We start from the raw sequence: 23,755 nt of genomic DNA, 5'->3' as shown, positions 1-23,755 counted from the left end.
ACTTCTTATACAAATAAACGTTACGCAATTGCGGTGAGTAAAAAACAATGGATGACAAAATTTTACGCAACCAGCCGGCCTCCAAACGTACAACTTTTTCAAACGACAAAAACGGCGTTTTCCAGCTTTAGTGATAGGCGTTTTTTTTTTCGAGAATACTACGCCGCATCTTGCAAACCTAAGGGTCATTGCTTTGTGTCGAGACATTAGCCCACGACATATGAAAATTTAATTGAAAAAGAAAAATGGTCATAGTACCACGATTACTGTTCCTGTCCGAAGACATCCATATTTGTTTTCATTTCGTCTCTTCAAACAGGCTGGTTTAGCCAATGCGGTGAATAAAAATATCATCGCATATATTAAAGATTTTCGCGCTATATGTTATACCTAAAGCTACCTATATTGTCACAACTGTCATCCGTTATTTGTAGCTGAAACAACATCACAAAAGGGATTCGATTGCAAATTGTTCGCCAGTTAAATAGACGTACGAGATGACACACGTATACATTGTAGAATACAATTTAGGAAAGAGCAGATACAAACTACAGGCGAATAATGTTATGATATGGAGCATAAGTATCACTCCGGTTAACAGTAAAAAAATCAACTTTTAAAATATTAATATATTTGACAAACTATTGCATTTTCACATAGGAACACAATTAATGAGCTCATCCACGCATCTAATGTCTATGGGCATTAGATGTGTGGATGACTTCGTTTTATTCCAATTCGTGCGTCACTCAAAATAAGTGAACGAGAAAAAATTTAATGTCTACACAATTTTCACTGAGTATACCATAAAATATACTAAGATGCTTCATATATGTCACATAACCTAGCAAGTGAAATGGGATAACAGAAGCAATCAGACTCTAACCCTGATCAGCATTTCGCTTTTGCGCCATCTCTGTAAGTTTTTAGGCAGGCTTTTCTACTGATTATCCTCTTCTTTATATCCCTGCCACCCACAGGACACAAATCTTCTGATTGTACCGAACTGTTGGTTTTCGCACCAGTGATACAACTTAATCGATTCATTTCTACGTAGAAAACACTCTCGATGCGCACCTAAAAAAAATGAAAGCATGTAGGTGCAGGCTTAATCATTCACACATGATAAAACAATATGATTTGAACAATGAAATCAAATGATCCTACCCATAGCAACAAGAATATGGTGGAGAGATAGAAATTGAAGCAATGAAAGACGGTTGCTTATTGAACACAGCCTATAGCAAAAGGTCCTGCGTCTATAAGAATAGGCAATAAAATTAAGGCATGTTTAAAGGTGCATGCAGCAGTTAAAGTGATGCAGTGTTACCTTTCTTTTTCACTGCAGTGATTGGTATAAATATTACAACAATGCTAGGCATCTCAGGTAACCCTATGAAAACCTCATCCAAGGTACCGAGCAGCAGTGGCGTGTTATTTGCAGCTGTTAACGGAAAGACAGGCTATATCTGAGTGCATGCGCATTTCCTCCTTTTTTTACCTTGACTGAAAGCGACTGAACAGTGAGTGTTGTAAGAGGTGCAGCGTCCCTAGGAATGGGGAACAAAATTAAGTTTTAGTAAACAGAGGTAAAAAAAGGAGCAAATATGCCTGCAATAATAGCATGATGGCCTACCTTTTGATCAACCGTTGTAAACAACCTGTCACAGCCAGTCGGTTCTTTAGATAGGCTTATCAGTGCCGGAGCTTAAAGCTAAGAGCAATATGAGTAATATTTATTGCGGTCACGGCCGTAAACAATTCTAGCGGAATACTCCATTACTGTATCTATTCAACCGTCCATTTATAAATATCGTTCATTAAAGAACCATGCAGATCATATTAAGTTGCTCTTTTCTACTCCCAAATTATTTCCTATAGAATTAGAATACGTGGATCGCTGCTTCGGTTTCAACATTTTTGCACGATGGCTATGGCGTGCACTACATGCATACGGTACGGTACGTGAGGTACAAAGAGTTGTAATTGCCGAACAGGCAGACCTGACGTCCTGTCCCATTTCGCTTGAAAGTGCGCGCCGTGATCGAGCGCTTCGCGAGCAATATATTTCGGACGATATGGTTGCCTGATACCGGCCGTCAGTGTTTTTTTACAAGGTGTCCTGCGTGCACGTTGTTTACTTTGCAGTGACAGGGACGCAGTGCACACACGGCTTATGTGCCTTTTTGCTTGTGTTGTTTATTTCCCCCGCCTTTGAAGCGCGTCTGCGAAATCGCTCTCCTATTGTCGCCGCTTTCTGATAACGCCCTCACCTGAAGGCGCGTGCTCAGAAGGGGGGCGTCGATTAAGAAAATTTTGAAAAGGGGCTCACTTGCGCTGTTCATGGCTTTCAATTCCTCAATATGATATTAACCATAATAAAAGAATAAAAGTGGAGGTTCATTATGACCTAATTATAGCCTAATCATCAAGCGGCATCACACACATAATGTCTGCCCCACTGTAAAATTCGCTTGCACAGACGGCACGAACAGTTTTCAAAACTTTGTTTGTACATCTGAAAACAAAAAAATGCCCTCAACTCTTAACAAAATCCAAAAACTGAGCGAACATGGCTTCCTGCGCGCAGAAGAGACGCTGTCCAAAATATATGTGCAAAGCCAGACGCATAGTATCTGGTTACTAATTGATTGCGGCGCGCTGCACAGTCAAAAAACTGCGCAAATGGCTGCCTGCAGTGTTCTGCCGCGCGTTGGTGGCACACACACCTGTTACGCACGGCTCCTCTATTTTGGGCGCAAATGCTATTCATATCGCAGCCAGCAAATAAGTCCACGCACTTGCTTGCATGTAACCCGGACGAAAATTTCCTTAGTTCTTGAAGTCATGCTTCGCGCAGTTGTTTCGAGGAGAATACGGAAAGAGAACATTTGGGACTGGTAGGAGATTATATAGAACCAATTATGAAGCAATGGCATGCTGCAAAGATATATACTCACGGTCTAAGATGACGGCGTTCATTGATTCCGATAATGCCGATGGTATCCCGCCGTTGCTGTAATCCGTACTCCGGCGACATTTCACAGCTCAGCTATTCACTGATATGTAGCAAGCACAAACCGGAGCACATGGACATGTATAGGCGCAATAGAAAATTATGCGCAGCACAATCAAAAGAAAATTAATGAGGGAAGAAATTAAAGAAAGGTTTAAGAAGCTGTCACAAGTCTTGTAGCGTCTTCAACAAGCTCTGAAATGAACGCTTCGGGAGGAGGCCGCACAGCAGCGCAGCTGGGATGCTTTCTGTTGTGTCTTGCACGTAGACGCGTAGGCGAGAGGGAACAACGAACCGCTCAACCAGTGCGCGATTCCCGCCGCGGTGTTGTGTTCGCAAGGGCTGCGCGTAGGAACGAAGGACCAACGATCCTCTCAACATTCAATTCCTCCTTTACCTAGCCCTCTTCTGCTTGCACCGGCCAGCCGTGACTTCGGACCGCGCCGATGAGCGGCCGCCAGCGCGAACCGCTTGAGTCGAGTTCTAATAAATACTTTTGTTTTGTGTGTTCGCAAACGCATTGTTTCTTCAAGCCAACCACGGACATAACATTTTCTAAAAAAATAGAAAGTCTTCCCATCTACCGTCCACATTCTTGCGTAAATCCATACAGTTGGTGCATCGACAAATGCGCGCGTCATCTTTCCCCTTCCGTTCGCCACCTATGATCGAACAAAGGATGGTCGTTCGACCTTTTATATTTACTTTAAAATAATATATATTGTTGCGTGATGACTGATTAATAATGTCGAAGAGGCGGAGTTCCGAGCTTCTCTTCTATTCACGCCAACTTTGGTTATAGATTATACAAATTATGTTCAAGTTAGCTAGCTGAAAATTATCTGACTAAATATATACATGGTTTTATTTGTATTCAGTTAATGTTCGCTTTTCGGGTATGAGTAGGTGTTTTTATAAAAATTCTCAAGATCGGCCCAGGAAACGAAAATTTTCCTAATTTGAAGGCCTTTATTTCAGAAAAGGTTCATGGTAGAGCAGCAATAATTCCACAATATGTTCTCAGCATAATTATCCGCAAACAGCTAAAACTCATATTTTTATGACATTTGGATACAGAGATACGATCGCGCTAATTTAGAGAAAACAGCGAACATTGAAAGTTTTTAGGGAAAAAAAAAACAGTTTTAACATTGTTTAAACGTTTTCCACCTATTCTACACTACCTCAGCTTTCAAAACCATTAAAAACACCTTGCATAATTTTGTTGCGCAAGTAATTATGGCCACTTCGATAAAGCCTTTGTCCAATTATAGCGCACCGCGCAGTTCTGAAGATTCTAAGGAATTTGTGAATTGTTCAAGGTTTTTAAATTTTGGCATATAATTTTGTAACATGAAGAAATATATTTACAAAAGAGGATTAAAGATATATGCATTGAGGAACAGCCAAGGAGCCAGGCTACGAGGGCCCCCCGTTCGACGCACTTCTTTTTCTTAATCTTCCACAAATGAGTGCGCCACTTCGTCCTTATCATTCTCCAGCTGTAACAGTATTTCTTCGCTCATGTTTTGTCTCGACTTCGCAAATCGACGGTGACAGACACAGCAATGAATGATGGAGAATCAATTTTGTGCGCGTCGAGGTCCTGATGCGCTGTGGCATCAGGCAACACACAGACGTTTTTCGCAATCACCTTCACCTTAACGCGGATTGCACAAAAAGACGATAACGTTCGGTGAGCAAGCAACGTATTCGAAATTATTTTACTAGAATGAAAGAATTGGAAAGGGCATGGAAAACTGCCTCATTAAAACAGTGTTTCTGGGCTGCATTCGTTTTTTCGAATGACTCGACAGCGCACATTATTTTCATTCCTGTACAGTTTTTTTTTATTCCTTTGCCACCGCCTAGCGCGGTTGGAATGGTCTAACTCTAAACTAATAGGCGGAACAAACTATTTTTGTTGTTTATTGCCGATATGTATGTTGTGCGCCATAGGGCCTTCATGCTCGCATTCTGCGCGAAAAGCTGTCATTTTTTTACCACCGTGTGAATGCCCAAAACTAAAATGGTAACCTCGCGAGTCTTCCAGCTTTTCATTTTCCAGTGATTGCGTCTAGAAATACACACATCTGCGCTATTGTTGGACATGGTGTTGACTGGCATGTCCTATGTTGGGAGCATGCTGGTTAGGCTGGTCCAATGTAGGGCCACTGTTTGCCGTCGTACTTACAACATTGGCCCAATGCTTTGTGCTGCCTGGGGATATTGACCTGACAATGCGTGTTAATGTTAGTATCGTATATTATCACACTTCGAAATGATCACCCTGTTCAAATGAACTGCCGCTATGTGCCGGTAGAGAATTACCAGAATCTCTGCTTTAACACCTGGTATTCTGTGCCTATTTTTTGATGCTGTAAAAAAAGGCGTCCAAAGGAACATCTTCATTACTTTAGCTGCTGAGCAGGCGCAGAGTATGCTGCGCCATGCACTCATTTCACAGTTCTGACGTGAGTGGCATTTTAGGGTGTTTGGTGCTGCCTAGTAGGGACCGTACGCCACATCGGATATCCAAGATGCTAGCTCTGCGCTCTCGCGCCCGTTTGCCGTGTACGCTTTAAGGCGACATCAGGGCGAACTATTTCTTGGTATTTCGTATCTTTTCTTGTATTTAGTATTTCTTGGTATCTACAGCGTTGGCTGCGAACGCTGTGTCCGTGCACCTTAATATAAAGGTGAGATTTGCGGAATTACGCAAACGAGGCATAACTCACGAGAATGATTACTCTCTTCAATTAGAGAGCTATATATCGTCAATCGTTACAGCGAGAAAAAAACGATGAAGAAGGGAAATCCTTACAAGAGAATTGCCGGACGTTGTTCCATATATGGGGAGTACACAGCTCAGTCACACGTCTAAATGCAAGTTGTCTAGAAAACAATTGCAGTGATATTTCCGGACGTGAAGCTAGGATTTCATAGCAGTAAATCTCAACCTCTCTTCAAAACCATGCCAGATGAACATAAATATTACCCTTGCTCTCGGTCTCAGCCTCTAAGTTTCGAATGCAACAACCCTGAGTCCTTCTACTTGTGTGCAGGTATCTGGTGGGTGCAGCTCTGCTTCATGCTGATGACTAAACTGTTCAGCTCCTGCGCCAGCTCCGTAAACTTCATCCAGATTTCGGAGCTCTATCCCACCCAGATCCGGACGCTGGCCTCAGGATGGACGGTCACGACTAGCCGCATTGGCGCAATTCTGGCGCCCTTCACGAAAGAGTTGGTGAGTGCACTGCTTGGTTTGTAGACGTTGGGTAATGTGAGCGAAAGCTGGATGATGAGGCATTAGCAGCAAACGTAAGCTTGGGTTCAACAGTCCCATTACCTCTTAGTCTATGAAGCGATCACAGCGTTTTCAACCTGCCATCTCATTCCCAAGCTTGCAGTAGAACCTCTACTGATTGCTAATTACAAATTTTCTTCTGCAGGAAATTCTCTTGATCAGTCCTCAAAATTACCGATGAAGTTAGTGACACCAATTTGCTGGTATGCACAATAAATCCCTGAACGCTCGAAAAAGAAACATACCATCCAGAGATACTCTGAAGCATCATGATGTAGATTTCGCCAGATCTGTTGTTTTACCAAAGCTGCGGAACTTTCATTTTTTTTTAGAAACTTGCTCCGCAACGTGCTGCCGTATCAACAGCACGTAGGCTATGATAGTCAGTGACAGTCGGCTACGCTTCTGGGAGAATTTTTTCTGGAGCAGCGCCGTTAGGGGTACGTATTATTAAAGGCCAAGTAGACACGACATGGAAGTGAGGGGTTTGTGACCTTCCATTTATAGTACACCCTTCCGTGGGGGCGCAGTGGTTAGGGCGCTCAGTGCTGTACAAAAGGAACTAGAATCGAATCCCGGTAGCGGCGGTCTTTTTCGGTGGAGACAAAACGTAAGACGCCTCTATGCTCTCAGTGCATGCCAAAAAAATTCAGGTAACCGAAATTTCCGTGGACTAAAGCTATGGCGTCTCTTATAGCTTTACTCGCTTTGGGACATTGCCACCATAAACAAAACCAAACCATTTACAGTACACGATAAATGCACTCTCAGTTGGGTGGATGGCGCAGTGGACTAGTTGCGGCGCAACCACGAGTAATTGGGTGCAGTCTACGAATTTGGGCACATTGAGTCAGCTTGAGCAGGAAGTATGTACAGGAACTGAGATCAGAAAGCATATTGACGCCTTTTACGTTTCGCCTCCACCAAAACACGGAACACGTCCGTGTGCTGTGCGATGTCAGCGTCTGTCCTACTTTCTGGCTACTCCTGCTCGCGTCACCTATGAGGCAAGTAAAGCTTTAGCATTTATAAAGGGGTCAATTTTAGTTGTTGAGAATCGAACCAGGCCCCCAGCATGCCGAGAGAGCACAAACAACAAATGTCCTTTGGTTCATTTGAGCGAATGCAGAGTGCATTGGCGCTTGTGCAGCGTAGTAGTGTTTGCATGAGCAATGCAGTGACGTACTCTTATGGCGCATGTAAAGCCTCCTCAAGTTTTTGTCGGTTTCCTTAATTTAACTGATAGCTCCCGTTGTGTCTTGTGCGTATGTTTGCACTAAAATTGCTGCTATTATGTCCTTCTCTTTGTGCTTACCTGACAACAAACTTCGCCCCAGTGTTTAGCAGCCCTACTGCTAGCATCGCTCTAATTGCGCTCTAACGATCACATGAGCGAGGTGTCCTTTTCGGTGTGCATGATTTTGCTGTAGTCAGTTATCTGGGGTACATGCCCGCATCGCCGCACCAATCGCTAGGGGCGTACAAGTGCGCTGCGAGGAACCTATTTTAGACTTTTATTGAAATTGAATTTCCTTGACCACACTCCTTTCTCCACGCTGCAAAGACATCAGGCCTTTTAAAATTACTATCATCGCTAATGGGCGGTTGGTCGGAAAATGCAAGGTGGAAATATAAAGTTATGCATTTCCGCATTTAAATCGCTTAATATCATCATCAGAATAGGGGCGCGTTTGATATAAAGGAAAACATACCTCACTTGAAAACATCTTATTCCTGCTTCCTCGGAGTCTTTCTCTGAAGATGCTCTTGAGGTTTTCTTAAACATCTGTGAGGGTCCGTAAACGTGCACCACAACTTCAAGATATTTATACGTTTTTTGGGTCTACATTTAAACGTGGCCGCTAGAGTAGGATTCACCTGGGCTCCCTAGTCAATCGCGCTGACTATTGAGCCAGCATGGCAGCCATCCTCCGTTTAGGATCTTTATTAGGTTGAAATCTATTTTGTCAACATTTAAAAACCAATTTTTCTAAATTATGAAGGTCAAATTTGCTAGATTTTTCCAGATATTGGGTCAGGGTGAAAAACTAAACATACTAGAGTTGTAATCCTATGCATAAACAGCAGATATTTGCCACACATTCGAAAGCGCCTTTGCAGCTGTGGATTTGGGAAAAATTATTGCTCAATATTTTCTTTTTCGTATATTGGAATCGGATTGCAGGCAGCGACAAAAACTAGAGCCATGTTTTATTTACAATCAGAAGCAAAACTCACAAATGATTAAAAAAAAAGGAGGAAATAACATTTTCTGCAAGTGGTAATTAGCAAAGTGATGTACAGTGTGAAGATAGGGAATCAATGAACAACATGGCATTGCTCAAATTAAGGCTCGTAATACGAAGCAGCAGGTATGATGAAGCAGCATTTGGCGGCACCTTCTCATGCGGGCGAAGATTTTTTCCCCTCCAACTTTCGGTTGCTCTCGTGAAGCGGGATTCGTAGATTGCGTGCTACTTACAACTGTTTACAGCCAGACATGCAGGGACAGCTGTCTTACAGCGTTAGCGCCATCCAGACATTCCTTCGAAATCACATAACGTGACCTGCGGTTTTTTATTTTACACGTAACCCTTTATTTGCCGTGTGAATCAAAGGTAGCGTTAGGCTGCCTGTGTGTGTGGTGTGGTTTGTGAATTTCTCTTTTCCTGCGGGTGTTCTTATGTCGGTCAGACGGGAAGGTGTATTAATATTTGGTTAGGAAGTATTTCAATAATCTGTCTTCCAATAAGTATTACCATGTCGCAAACACTGCAGGACCTGTAAAAACGAAACAAAAAAGAAGTGCCTTCCGCTTCTAGATTAGACAGATATTTCATACAGGCATAAGGACCGTCGTACACGAGACGTGTGCGAGGCCGATGTTATTAAGAATAAGACATGTGCGTGTGTTAGCGATCCTGCTATTATATTTGATGATTTCGAGGTGCAGTATCTAGACGACAGGCTCTGCCGGAGGCTAATTGATAGCCTCGAGCTCGTGGGTTTTGTTCATCGTATATATATATATATATATATATATGCGCCCTCAGACACAGAGCAATTATTTCCTCGCCGATGGTTTGAACGAGGAAAGTACAGGCTCCCCTTGAGTGCAAGCAAAGTCTTTAATTTCAAAGTTATTTTATCGCCATCACTGGGGAGGTTCCAGAACACGTCTTTTAGGGTTCGTGATTCGTTCACACAAGGCTGCATTGGAACATTTAAGCATCCCTTGCTCTGTTTCATGGATTCACTTGTGTCTTTTTAAAAGTTACACTTGTCTGAAAATCAACTATTTCTTCCTTTGTATTGCTGACAACAGAAGATGACAAAATTTTACTTTGTTAATTAGGTTGGTTCTAAATATGTAACACTTTGTATCAGTGTTATTATTGTAATATCAAGGGCCTCGTTTAGCACACTTAGAACAACTAGACATATTGAGCAAATCAGTATGAAATAAGAGGCAGCAGCAGTGCAGAAACAGAAATATGAAATACGCTCAGGGTCTCTCGTAGCCTGAGTCGCTTTGGGACGTTCTACCCCATAATCTCAAATACGCTGAAGTATGGCAAAAAGGGTAGACACCGCCATTACAAGAACCTTCTCGCCAAGTTTTACTTAATTTGGAGCCATACCAGACCCGTTCATCTAACTTCCAGAAGCTCGTATATTAATTTTAAAGACGTCGAATGGCGGAAGCGCAAAAATTTCTGTGAACGAGCTCCTCAACTCTTCGAGCTAACAGGTGTCAACAAGGCATGTCACTCAAGCTCCTCGGTCGTGTCAAGCGATCCTTGTTTTCCATCTCGTTCAACTCCCGCTTCCTCTCACTTTCACCTGGATGAGCGACAGGTAAGACGCGGCTACCCTCTTTTTTGCACACCGAATTTCCTTCCAACCACCGTGGGGTAGTTTCGGCGGCCACAGAGAAGTGGCACAGTTTGCTTCTGCGCATGAATTTGTAATATAATTTCTACGCACTTGCGTTGTGTACAGCGTTGAATAGTGGTGACGCAATTTTGGTGTCCTATTTAGCATCGTTCAGCTAGCGAGCTGAGGGATAGGTTGCGACTGCGATTAGAACTCACTAGATATCTACCATTTAATATATGTCGTTTATTGTAACTGTAGATTTCCGCCCAGGAATTGGACAGATAGTGGCCTTCTTTTTGACAAAAACGACCACAAACAAACTAGCTTAACGCTTTTCCATAGCCTAGTCCAGTCTATTAATGGCAATAATTCCCTAAATGAACATAGGGTGTTAAAGGCGCTATGTCGTCTACTCTTAACTCTTTCGGTGTAGTTAAAAAAGACCAGGAAATTCCTTAAGGTGTTTTAAAAAATGCGCATTTATTCAAATCTGCGCTTAAACAACTATATTGTAAAATATATGCAAAATGTAATTGTATTACTTTCATTATATACAAGCAATGATTCTACTCCTACGCATTTCTTTTCTATAATGTGAAAAAGACGTTTCCCGCGTGAATATCGGATGTAAAATAGAAACAAAAGTTGAAAAACTGCGAATATAATAGTTATAAATGATAATAAAATGCTCAGAACAGTCAAAGTCACGCACAATGCCTCTTTTCTGCATGTGACGATATAGCTAGTGTATCTGTGAGCATCCTCAGCTGGGGTTCTTCATCACCAATTGAACCATCCAAGTTCCTCCACAAGGGGCTTCACTGACGCCTCGTGTGCCCAAGCACGGCCGCTGGATGGAAGCGCACTAGGTGCGGCCTGCTACGTCGCCCGAAACCAGCGGGAGGCGTCTACTTCCAGTCGCCACCGCCGCGGCGCCACCGTTCGGGGACAGCCGCGCGCAGAGAGCTGCGCCTGGCTGCGCTTTGAGGGAGGCGTCGGCGTGGTAGAAGCCTTTTATTTCAAGGATATAAAGCTACGCTTCACACAATTTGTCAACACGAATTAGTATATACTGTCGCGTCTAGTGTGACCATGTCAGCACTTAGCGCTTGCTCGGCAAGGATGTATACTGAAGTGTACCCCGAAACACTTATAGTGACGGTGGTTCAAGGCCACCCGATTGGATAGCTCGCATTACCGTGATGTTGCATTCGGATCCAGTTGTTTGTCACATGAAAATGTGACCCGGCTGTGAATAATTGGAAGCTCTTCAGCTGCCGTGGTAGCCTAATGCATAACCACTTAACTATGTCGCGAATTCCGTGTGTCATTTTCATACCATTTACTCATTCCTGCATAGACCTTTTATACACAAATTGATGTCAACCTGTTCTAAGCTGCCAGCGCTATCCAATAAAAAAATGTCCTAGTATGAGCAACCTCTGTGAAAATGCGACATGTAACCAACCTTTCTATTCTGACAAATGCTACGGTGGAAATATGAAGAGGTTTATTAGGTTAAATCTAGATGATAACATGGGATCTTCGACTCAGTTGGAGACCTTAAACTTTATACGCCAGAACGCTTTCCGTCATGGCTTCCCGCATTTCGCATGACCGAACAAAGTAAGCGCGCTAGATAGAGCCGGTCTGCCTCAAGGTGCTACGTATATGCGCCGAAGGTTTTTATTACTATTTTTATTGGCTGCTCGCAAACCAATACATTTTTTTCTGGTTAGTAATTTTCAATGGAAGAACGCGCATCGAGTGTTCCTGTTGTGAAACTCTTAGCTGCGATCGCAAGAATGTTCACGCTTCAGAGAGCAACTGCAGCCGAGATTCAGCGAGCAGCCGAGTACGCTTATTTAATGGTCACACAAAAAAGGAAGAAAATTACCAATTGCAGACGGAAAAGCTTTCTTGAGAGAGGTTTATGCCATAGCCATAAACATCGCTCCACTGTTGAGTTGACATACCTCAATAAACCTGAAACAATGAATACCTTGAAATATACCTCATAAATGCCCTTGAATACGTCCAGAACCGTGCCACTAGATTCATCCACAATACCTATTCATACCAAGTCAGCGTGTCGTCTTTAAAAGCAGAATCCGCCTTATCAACCCTTGTTATTCGTCGCCGCATTGCCAGCCTAAACCTGTTTCATAAGTTCTTTTACAGCACCCACAGTTACGCAGGCTATATCACATCACCAGCTCGCATATCGCATCGCATTGGTCACATTCTTCAAGTTGCCCGGCCTCGGACCCATACGACCACGTTCGCTGCCTCCTTCTTCCCCCGAGCAGCATTAGATCGGAACGGCCTTTCCCACAGCATCGCCACTATTACCTGCCCATCCAACTTTTCCAAAGCACAAACAGATCATATTGTATGTTCAACCCACATGGCAACCATTGTACTTATTTTTTTTTTGTATAATCCACCCCTTATGTAATATCCCCAAGGGGGTCCTTAAGGTAATAAACTGAACTGAACTGAACTGACATTTCCAGCCCAGCTCGCTATTAGTAGAGGCAGCAACTTAACGATATCCTGCATATCGCCTTAGCATGGGCACGATCATTGTTTTTATAGATTAGCTGCAGGTACTGTGTACATTGAGAAAACAATGATGAAATCAAATGTTTACACAGCTTGCTTCTTCGCGGGACCTCTTCAGACTTCATCATCCTGTTAATGAAGGTGCTCGTAAGCAGACAAAGCTTGATTACTTCCTTTGCGGGGTACATCAAGTCTCCATTGTCCTTGGTATTGATTAACCTGTAACTGGTCCAGTTGGCTCATATTTCCTGCAACAGGCTCTTGCACGACTGACTTGTCGCCTCAAAACGATTACTAAATATCGCATAAAATAAGCAACAATCTGGTAGTGATAAACAAAACTTGGGGTTCTTAAGTTTCCTTAAGGAGCCTCGTTAGAGTGCCCGCACTTTGCTACCTGTTTATTCACCGTATCCTGTAATTGCCGCCTCTGTCGCATATCATTATAATGCAGTCTTAAGCCACCGCATTATATGATATAGCACCTTACACATAGCTATATAAAGCCCCTCTTTACCGAAGCCGTACGAACGTGCCCTATAGGAGTATAGTGTGCCTGACTTGGGATCTAAGGGTCCCGCTTTCAGTAATTCCCATTTCACTCTTACATCTTTTTGACTCTCTCTGGTTTGGCAGCTCCTGCCACATTGAACATGTCATGTGTTCTCATTACGCCAAAGGTGTATGGCCATATCACCAACTAAAGTGCCTCTTACCAGAGAGGTTTCTTCCGAATTTCTGCCGACAGAGCGGGCGCCGGATTTTCTGTCGAACGTGGCTTTTCATTTTATCGCATCGGCTCAGACAGTCTCAAGAGTATAAACAAACGTTGTATACACAGGCTACTTTGCTTGCAAGGCCACTCAGACTAGCGCGGCAAAATTTAGAACAAATTGCATGCTTATATAAAAAAAAAACATTCGTAGCTTTTTCTCATATGTCCTCGCAACGTAACCTGCGAGAAAAGCTTCTGATGCTACCTCATCGTGTACATCTGCTTAACAAAACATTGTTAAAAGTCCCAGTTCACTGGCCAGCTCCCTGGTAACTAAATAGGTTAAACAACATGACGGGAACACAGGAAAAGAGGACGACACAACTAGCACGGTTGTGCCGTCTTCTCCTGTGTTCCCGTCACGTTGTTTGCACGGTTAACCTACAATTAATCACCAACAAGTCCAATCTGCTGTCCCTTGTAGCAAATTCTATGGCAGCTGATAGGGCATTTTGCTTCAGCATCTGGACTTTTTAACCTCAGCGCCGCTTTCATTTCAGAGGAACCGAGTGCATTTCCACTCCTCGCTGCTGTCTTTGCCTGAAGCGAGCTCATCTGACAAAATTAGAGGGTCTCTTAGATGTCTCTTCATAGCGGAGGACGGCGAAAGCCTACCCTTCTCCTATCATTTTCCTCTCATTGTTTGCCACAGTTCATCATTTCAAGTCGGCGTTTGATATATTGAACGTTTCCCGGTCATGGTGAGTCTGCCTGCGTAGTCATCCCTTACAAAAATGCATGTAGGGTTTCTATAGAAATTCGAAAGCGTTGTGTCAATACACGCTGTTGAAAGTCTGTCGATAATCGACAACATCTTGGATGATGCAGTGTTGACCTCTTGTTGAGCGCTTATGAAATAGTGGCCCATGTGTTTCTTAAGGGCGCTTTTGGAATTCGCGCAACTGAAATTCTGTTGATTTCAGGCTCAAATGCTTCAGAAACTCCGCAAGTGACGCTTTTTGATTTTCTGCTACCTTTCCACTCCTGAACAACAGAAAAGAGTACACGACCATCGGTTTGCCAGGAGCAGACACGGGGTGCTTTTCATTAATGCAAAAGTAGTACAGTACATCTCCTAGCTGCGATAAGTCACCACATTCTATGTTCTGCCCGACCAATCAACAATCCTGTCTGAACAGTGCTGGTTATTGATAAGCATAGTGAGGCATAAAAGAACAAAACAGATCTTGATCTTTTAAGCCCCATTATACTTACTCGCTCATTAACCTACACTAAACTGACTAAACTGTTGATTGGTCGAGCAGAACATAGAATGTGTTGACTGACTGCAGCAAGGATATGTGCTGTGCTACTTTTGCATTAATGTAAACCACCTCGTGCCTGCTCCTGGGTAACCGTTGATCACGCAGCATTTTCTGTTAATCCGCAGCGGAAAGGGAACACAAAATAAAAAATGCGCGTTAATGAGAAAGAAAAAATATGCATCTTTGGTGAACCCATAACATGAGCTGGGTTGTTTATTTGCTTTATTTCAATTCATGTGCAAGGTATGACGCCAGGCTGTTCTTTGCGTAAAACGCTGCTACGTCCGGGAACTCCTCGCATGTGATGCTGAAATAAACAATATAAATCATAATTAAGCTGCGGTATATACTAACCTAAAAATAGAGCAAAGCCATTTGTGCGCTGCTCCACGTCATAGCTCAAGAAATTTCTTGTCTAAAATGAGTTGTCACTGTCTTTCACTGCTTAGACGGCATCGACCGCCGCCTCCACAGCTCGGCAGCACTACCACATCGTTCATTTCTCCCTGATAAACAATATATGCTGCCGTCAAAGATCCCATTGTGAATATAAATAGCAAAGCGCAGGTCACAAGCATTACTACCCAGAAAACTTGAAGCAAAATTACCAACTATAGGCACTAAAATGAGTGGAAACAAAAACAAACACTGCAAAAATGGCGGAGCTGCACAGATTCAATAATCCACAATGTGTGACAGAGGCATATTATGATCCCGATAATGTGTCCGTCTCAGCGCGAGTAGCGTATCGAAAGAGTACAGCACTGTGCCGAACAATCCGTCAAAAACGGTCACCGGTTAAAAAAAAGAAAGAAAATGTCGCCATTCCAGCTGGCGTTCCATCGGCCCCAGCGTCCGCGTATAGACTAGCCTCGTTCTCTCTCTCTCCCCCTCCTTTTTTTTCCGACGAGGCTGGTTTGTCTGCTAGAAATATTTACATGCGGGCTTCACCTTGTAACACACACTGTACAAGACTGGCACAAACACGAATAGGAAAAAGTAAAACACTCACCAAAGTACAGACGCTCCCTCCGCCCGCGCCGGCTTTTCGCTTAGAATCCAAAACGCCTGCGACTGTTGAACTTCTTAAACACGTCCTCCTTGCGCAGAGCTGCCGCCCAAGAGCGGAGTCCTCCGAAGACTTAAATTCGTACGATCGCGCTCCAATTTGAACAAAACGATCTTCGTGATAATCACCAGCGAAAAACCTACATACGGTGCTTCGTTCACAGTGCAAGATGCGACCACGGTGGCGGGAAAACGCCAACTGAACTGGCACATCGCCGCACTCAGCGTACCCGCGTCTGCGTGCAAAGAAAACGGGGCGCAGAAGAACAGCTTCGGTGAAAAGCCGCCACCCCCGCTGCGCGACTGCTGAAGCCAAGGTCATCTCCGTGAAAACAAACCACGGAAAAGGCAGAGAGCGGACACCAAGCGGGAGCAACCCCTCCTCCCTCCCCCCTTTTTTCCCCCCAGCCGACAGGAAGCGACCCTCGACCTCTCCGGACATGCTGGCGCCGTTCGCGGGGCACGGGGGAAGTGGGATGCGGACAGAAGCAAGGCGGCGGCCGAAAGCTTCCTTGAAAAGAAGAGTCGCCGTTAGAAGACGCATGCAATCTTGTTTTTTTCTTCTTTTTTTTTTCATACGCGAATGTTTTTGCTATGCGTGTTAACTCTATAGTATCCGTGGGATCAATCGGTGATTATTAGAACCCCTCAATGTTTAAAGTGACTTCATTTTAGCATGGTGTCCACTTTAAGAAAGGAAAGAAAAGACAAAAATACAGTAAAACTCTCCAAAGACATAGAGCGGTGGAGGATTCCAATACAGACTGCACCTCATTTTGCGGCAATAAGCTACGGGCAAAAATACCTATGCTTGGGCAGAATGTCAGACCCTGAAGCATATATATAGTGAACTTTGGAACTGGTTTAAAAAAGCTCTGTCCTGCCCTACATGGTAGGTTCAATCTAGGATCCTGTTTGTTAGTATGATGACTCACTGAACTTGTTTTATGATAAATATAAAATATGTCCTACCACTAAAGTTACCTTCTGCGACATACAGAAGCTGGTCCATTACGGATTCTGATTGACATTCAACGATGTATTTGCATTATTAGTGGAGGCTTTGCCATCATGAAGCTTTTAGGGCATATTTTCACTGTGTTGCGAAGCTTGAGCTAAGTGTGCACCGTTAATATGTACTTTTATATAACATGAACGAGCACGCAACTGCATGCTGCTCTTATATTTCCCTTTGCAGAATGTGGCCAATAGTTGATTACAAGTGAGACCAAAAATTCATAACGAAATTGTCACATCATGCTCTTATCATTTGTGCCTAAAAGTACTTAAAAACATGGGTCAGCATGAACAGTACCCGCTAATTGTTCGTGAACGTTGAAAACTGACAACAAAAAGCACATAGAAAAAATTGCACAAAAAGTCTATTGGGTAGAACACAATAAAAATTCTGTTGGCCCTGTAAAGATTGCATTCAGCTGGGGTTGAATGTCTATCGAAATTCAGTAAATTCAAAAGGCGGTCAATAGTCCAACAATAGAGTTTCAAAACTCATTTTTGTAAGGGATTGCAGCCCTTATCACTCACAGCTAAGCAGATTACTCATTTAGAATCAGCAGTGGTCATTGCATGTCGTCGTTTCACATATTGGTCATTTCTTAGTCATTAACAGTAATGATGAGTCATGCCTAGCTATTATAGTCATTACCACACATCGCTATGCACTTTTACTCATTTCTAATCAATTGCGGTCATTACATGTCGTAGTTTGATATACTGGTCATTACAAATCATTTTAGTCATTATTAACCATTATTAGTCATTAGCATTAGTCATTACCTTTATCAATGTCTATTTACAACTTTTATTGATTACCTATCACCATCAATCATTTTCATTCTTAATCTCCCTCCTTGCACGTCCACTTTTGCGACTGTCACACCAGTGCACAGATGCGACGCACAGATTACAGGCACAGCTTTTGCGCACAGATATTCGCTCCATGAGCCTAGAACGGCTTTCGCCTTAAAAACAAACGCATCCCGTCTCAACGTTAACGCGCTTGCACACGCGCACACAATAAAGTTTGCGTTTACCACGCAGACGCGAGACGAACGCGCCCAGAAAGGAAGCAAACCGCGCGCTCAGAGCCGGCGACCCCGGCAGTGACGTGTCCCCGAACCGTGGCGCCCTCAGCGGAAATAGCGGGCGCAACTGTAAACTCTCCAAGGACGCGCTTGCCCATTCACGGCGGCGCGACGCAGCAGGCCACACCCAGTGCGTTCCCATCGAGCGGCCGTGGCCCAAGTATGAAACTTACGAATGTCGAACAAACATTCTTTTTTTGCACGGTCTTGCTATGCAAAAAGCGCAGCGTGTGTTTGGTAAGCATTTGTCTCATTGCGGCTAGGTAAGGTTCGCTGACTCTTCGTTCTTGTGTCGATCAACCACCCGACGTTCCGGACTTTCTCTTGGGAGTTCTGACAAGCGTCAACTGAGTCTGCAACTTGAAGTAGAGCAATTAAGCAAAGCGATGAAGCCGGATTCAAGACGAGATTCCTGAAGTGAGCACACCACTGTATGTACTTGACATACTCAAGTAGATATTTAGTCAGGGCATTCGTACGGTGCCTATGTAAATTACCAGAGCAATACTTGATCATTTCGCTGGTGGTTACGTCCAGCCAAGGTGTGTGCGGAGGAGCACACGTGCATTTTCAAGGATGTGGTTCAAGCTGTATTTTTTCGTGCTCCCACAGAAGGTTTCAATTGCCTCACTTGAAAACAGAACGGTAGAAGAAAATCAAGGACTGGCAGACATTTGCTTGCCCCACTTCCAGTGCAATGCTCAAATTTCTTGCAATTACAAGCCCGGTCACTGAAGGGGTAAAAACGCCATCGGATTTACCAGAAACAAAAGGTTGAAAGAGGAAGTACAAGAAGCACACGAAGTTAGCGCGTGTAAACATTCACGAGCGAGCTAAATCTGAAAGTACCGTCATCATAAAGCATTTCGAATTTCGGCACAAATTCTAAGCTGAATGGAGCTTGAATTACTATTAAAACTGAAATCACACCTCGAGATGTCTACAGACTGTTCGCTGCTCACGATTTCCATAAAACGCGAGCCCATTTCAACTCATGTCATCTATATACCTCGTTCGGTGCAGATTTATTGCTCTCGCAATGGATGCGTATCCACAGGTAAATGAGAGAGTTACATCACGAAACTTAAATGGCGAGCTTCATTTGTGAAAGCTGACGCATCTTAACGGATACGACCGGGTGTTTGCCATGCAGTACAGTTTGTGCATGGAAATAAGTGCAGAGCACCATGTACGCCGCGACGCGTTTCGTTTCATGGACGCGCGTGTTATAAATGAAATGACATGCTTGGGCAATTTTCGGCAATACGTGCTGTCTAAATGTAATAAGGTACTCCTATTTCGCAGAATGTAAAAAATTCGAGGAGTTAAACGTCGCTAATCTCAATGTGAAGCAAAAGCTTTGGCCGCGGGTGACTGAGCGTTGCATCGAACACAATCAGAGTTTCGATGAATGCATCAAAGTTTACTGCCGTTCTAGACAGAATTCACTTTTATGCACTGAGCGTGCGATGCCAGCAGACGGTTTCTCGGTCAGACTCCGCGCCGGCGCGCGCATGCGCAGAGCGGAGACTCTCCTCCTCCTCTCCGCGCCTGCACGCGCATATGCTGGGATACCGCTATCCTCCTCCTTCTCCTTTGTAGCAAGCGCCGCCAGCGGCGGAACTAGCGGCGCACCTGTGCGTGGCGCGTCACAACCTAGAAGCAGATTTTACCACCTGTACAGCCACCTGGCCTGCTTTTAAGCGGATCTTGTCGGACATCTTCGGCCTCCTTGTTGTCTGAAAGCTGCGCGCCGAGCAGCGCCTGCAATCTAGAAGCCGGCTGCATGGTGATTTCATCACAAACTATATACAGTAGAAGAAGTGAGCCCGTGCGCCCATGTTCACGCGTCCATGCCGGAAGCCGATCGCATCAGGCACATAATAAAAGGCATCGAGGCAGACGCATTACAGATGCTTGTCGCTTGCAACTCCAACCCCGTTGCCGATATCTTCAGGTTCTGCCACACCTATGATGAGCTTTGCAAACCGCGCACTCCAGCACAACCACCATCCATGGAACTGCAACCTGACTCACTCTCCAGCCTGGCTGTGTCGGCTACCAGCAGCTTGCTGCTTGACCAGATTAAGGACTGTGCGCGAGGAGGTCGCACGACAACTCTCCCTTCTTCATTGTGTTCCGGGCACTTCATCTAACCTGACCCCAAGCCTTCAGGTTGTGATTTGAGATCAAGTGACTAAGGGGCTATCAACCGTTCTTCAGCAGGCTCCTGTCGCTGCGCCCGCCACGTACGCCGAAGTCGTCAGGCGCCCCCGCCCCTACTCGGATATTCTGTTTCGCCCTCCACTGCCGCCAGCAGCTCTTCATCCCCTAGGACGACCCCTCTTCGTTCGAACCCTCAGCGTACTCGGGACAATCTACCGATTTGTTAAGAGCACGGTGTACCTGGACACATAATTTACTTTCGTCGCCGTGTCGTGGCGCTTACAGATTGCTCACGACCCTACGCCACGCGCCTGTTGAACACACCCCACGTCCCTCCGCTTCCGCCGACCTTGATTTTGCTGCCAACTGACCACCTGCTCGCTGCCGTTCTTCATCACCGAGGCGCTCGGTTTCACCGCTGCGTCGAAATACCAGCGCGCCTAAGGAAAACTAATCAGCGCAGTTCCCCGAGGCAAGAACTGCGAGTACGTCGAAAAATATAAGGCTTTTTCGCGTCCCTGAGAATGTGCTTAAGTTGTGAAGGGTGTGGCTGTCTTGGCCTTTGTGAATACAGGCGCTGCTGTGTCGGTGATGAGCAGAAAACTGCTGCAAGCCAGGACCGGAATAACAGAGATGAGGGCCCGATTCAAAAATTAAGAGGGCCCCTCTTACCTCCTCTCCCCGTCACGCACCCTACCTCGCCCCCTGTTGTAATACATGAGACTTGACGTGTTTTACAATTTCCTACAGACAAAATAATATTTACTATAAGAATATGCGGACTGTCTATGAACATCGCCTGATCATACACTTTAACGCAAAACACACGGACAGATTGAGATCTAGACTGAGGTATTCTAGGAAATGATAGGACAAAAACACAGTCCTCAATAATCAGAACGCACATTCTTGGAAAATAAACTTCTCGAGATGTTAGTTTCTTGTCTAATTCAATAGCCCAGGATGGTATGCTTCGTTTGAGAACACATCAAGATGAGCCTTGTTCATAGGCTTTCCGCAAATGCTTCCCGTAATATGCTTTCAATCATCTAAAAGTTTTGTTAATTTCTCATCAAGATAAATTAAAGCTCGTCCAAGGCAGTGATTCTACAGAAAAAGTCATATTATGTTCCATATGCGGATTTAAAGTACGGCAAATGTTCGTTACTCCAAACGTTTTCATGTTGAGGGCAGCTAAATTTTTTCGAAATAATGGCGACTGCAAAAATGACATCGTTACAGATCTAGCACAAAGTAAAAGTGTAAACACGCTTAAATAATCAGTTGTATATTTTTACATTTATGAAGATAATCCACATTTACAAAGACAGTATATGTACATTTTGCGGTGTAGGTAAAAACGACCCCGGATAAAACGTCTCCGGAAGATTCTGCCATGGAAATAACGTCCACGAAAAAAGAACCCCCTGAGAAAGCGTCACCTAGGAAAAGTGTCGCCAAGGCCAAAATGGTCCCTCAGAATGAATTCTTCCAGAACTGATTTCGCCAGAAATTGCGCATTTAAATCATTTTTTTACTCTCTGAATAAATGTAGCGATAATTTGAGAAGTGGGTCTGCTAGTCCCTCTAGGCGCCTGACATGCTTACAAAAACTGCAGAAGGCATTTAAAAATAGCATAGCGAAAATGCCCTTCCCAGCATGCCATCTGCCTGGTTCCATACAGTGCGTAGTCCCGAGCTCCGCAGCTCATTAAGCACTCATTAATACAAGTTGAATGGGCTGGTTGACATTACTATCTGAAAACTCACCGCATGGTATTCTTCGGTAATCGCCCACAACCAAGGGCGTCATGGTCTTATGATGACGAGGGTTGTCTCTTTTGTGCTGATGCTCAAGGATTGTTGGTGTATTTCTGCTGGGTATGTACCGTGTGTTACAGAAGTTTGCAGCCCAACGCGCAGGGCGGAGGAGCAGTATCGCTCCAGAGAGGCGGCGCTGCGCCCGCCGGCGCTGCCTGGTGACGTAGCTGTAAAGAGTGAGGAGGCTTGTTCTCTTCCCCTCATCCCGGGGTTGATATCGCCATATCGCACATCTTTGCTCTCAGCCGCGGGATGAGGGGAAGAGGACAAGCCTCCTCACTCTATATAGCTGCGTCACCAGGCAGCGCCGGCGGGCGCAGCGCCGCCTTTTGGGAGCGATACTGCTCTTCCGCTCGGCGCGTTGGGCTGCAAACTTCTGCAACAGACGGTACATGCTGTACTAAGGAAGGTGTTGTTTACCATGATCATGGTGAAAAACCGTTCCAAGCGTCTGGCCTTATATCTGGTGCGAGCTCTTCCTCCAGCCAAAAAAAAAAAACGAGAACAAGGCGCGGTCACTGCTTCGCTGCAATAATTTTTTTGTTGTTGTTACGGACGTCTCCCATCTGTTCGATATTAGGCGACTTCCAAGCCAACAAGCGCTGTATACTAGAGAGTATAACTGCTCGCAACAGGGAGAGCACTGGCTGGCACTGTCTGCGCCTTATAGCGTAAAAAACTACATGTGAAAAGAAAAAAAAGGAAGGAAACAGAAATAGAAATTAATTTTTCTTCAAAGCTATAAAAGTCTAAGGTTAGATCGTTAAAAGTCATTTGCACTGAAAATAAGGCAGGCACCTCTGATATGCCGAGCACAAGGCACGGCACTCGCATGACATAACGAAGGCTTGCACCGTTTGGGGCGCTTTTTTTTTCCTACTTCACAAATGGGGAGTTTTTCACCGGGAACGTTTTTTCCCGGGGCTACTTTTTTCCGGCGTCGTTTGCTCCGGGGGCAATTATTTCGTGAACGTTTTTACCGGAACTCATATTTTGCACATAATTTGTGCTTTGAAAACAAAAGACGCACTTTTGCATGTGTCACATATTTTCTGCTATCAGTTTGCTGAATAAATTTACATCTTACGATATATAGGATGAAACTAATTCCACCGAGAAGCCGCCGCCACAGCCGTAGATGGTGGTAGCGAAAATTGCAATGGGCACAGAAAATAGAGTGGGCACTTTAATTCCCGAAGTGTAATAAAGGACCGCGTTAATAGCTTTGATCTGCCGGCTCTCATTGCAGATCCTTGTTCGCATGTCTACACTATATTGAAGGAGTATAGACACTCACATTTTCTATTTCGGTATTTTTGCTTTACACGATCCACCCTGGCCCAAAAAAGAGGAACTGCGACCGAAAAAGCTCCAAAACGGCTTAATTAATTAATTATCAGGGCATTTATCATGATCGCTTTCGGTTTCGAGCTCTCCGAGCAGGAGCGCGCGATGACGTCAAAGATGTGAGATGGATGGATGGATGGAATATAGGAGCGTCCCCTTTGAAACGGGGTGAAAGCAGTAGCTATCATGCTCAGCGAACGCCATACGAGCGCCTCTTGCTGGCAAGACTGGCGACACGTACGCACACAATCTAATGACGCAACGGGTAGCGTTTTTTTCGTCTGCTTGCAGTCGCACGTGCAAGAAAATTTTGTCGTCGAACAGTGTTTCACAGTAGCATAATTAGTTTTCCGACGTCATTTCGCCCCAAGGCGCGGATGTTATATAGACATTGCCAAGCACTTTGATTTCGACCCGTTCGCAAGCGCCAGTAGGAACCAA

At 44.4% G+C, this 23,755-nt stretch overlaps 1 protein-coding gene across 1 annotated transcript in view; it reads left to right on the top strand.

The window, feature by feature from the left end:
* LOC146182727 (organic cation transporter protein-like) overlaps window positions 1-23,755 on the top strand; it is a 96,950-nt gene that overhangs the window by 46,491 nt on the left and 26,704 nt on the right. The window contains exon 8 of the mRNA XM_084608257.1: window positions 6,082-6,263. Within this exon, the coding sequence (XP_084464383.1) occupies window positions 6,082-6,263 (182 nt within the window). The remainder of the gene's footprint in view (window positions 1-6,081; window positions 6,264-23,755) is intronic.

Source organism: Amblyomma maculatum, chromosome 7 (assembly GCF_055883805.1).
Source record: "Amblyomma maculatum isolate TAMU_Amacu chromosome 7, ASM5588380v1, whole genome shotgun sequence".
NCBI classification, from domain to species: Eukaryota; Metazoa; Arthropoda; class Arachnida; order Ixodida; family Ixodidae; genus Amblyomma; species Amblyomma maculatum.
This window is presented reverse-complemented; position numbering and strand designations above follow the sequence as displayed.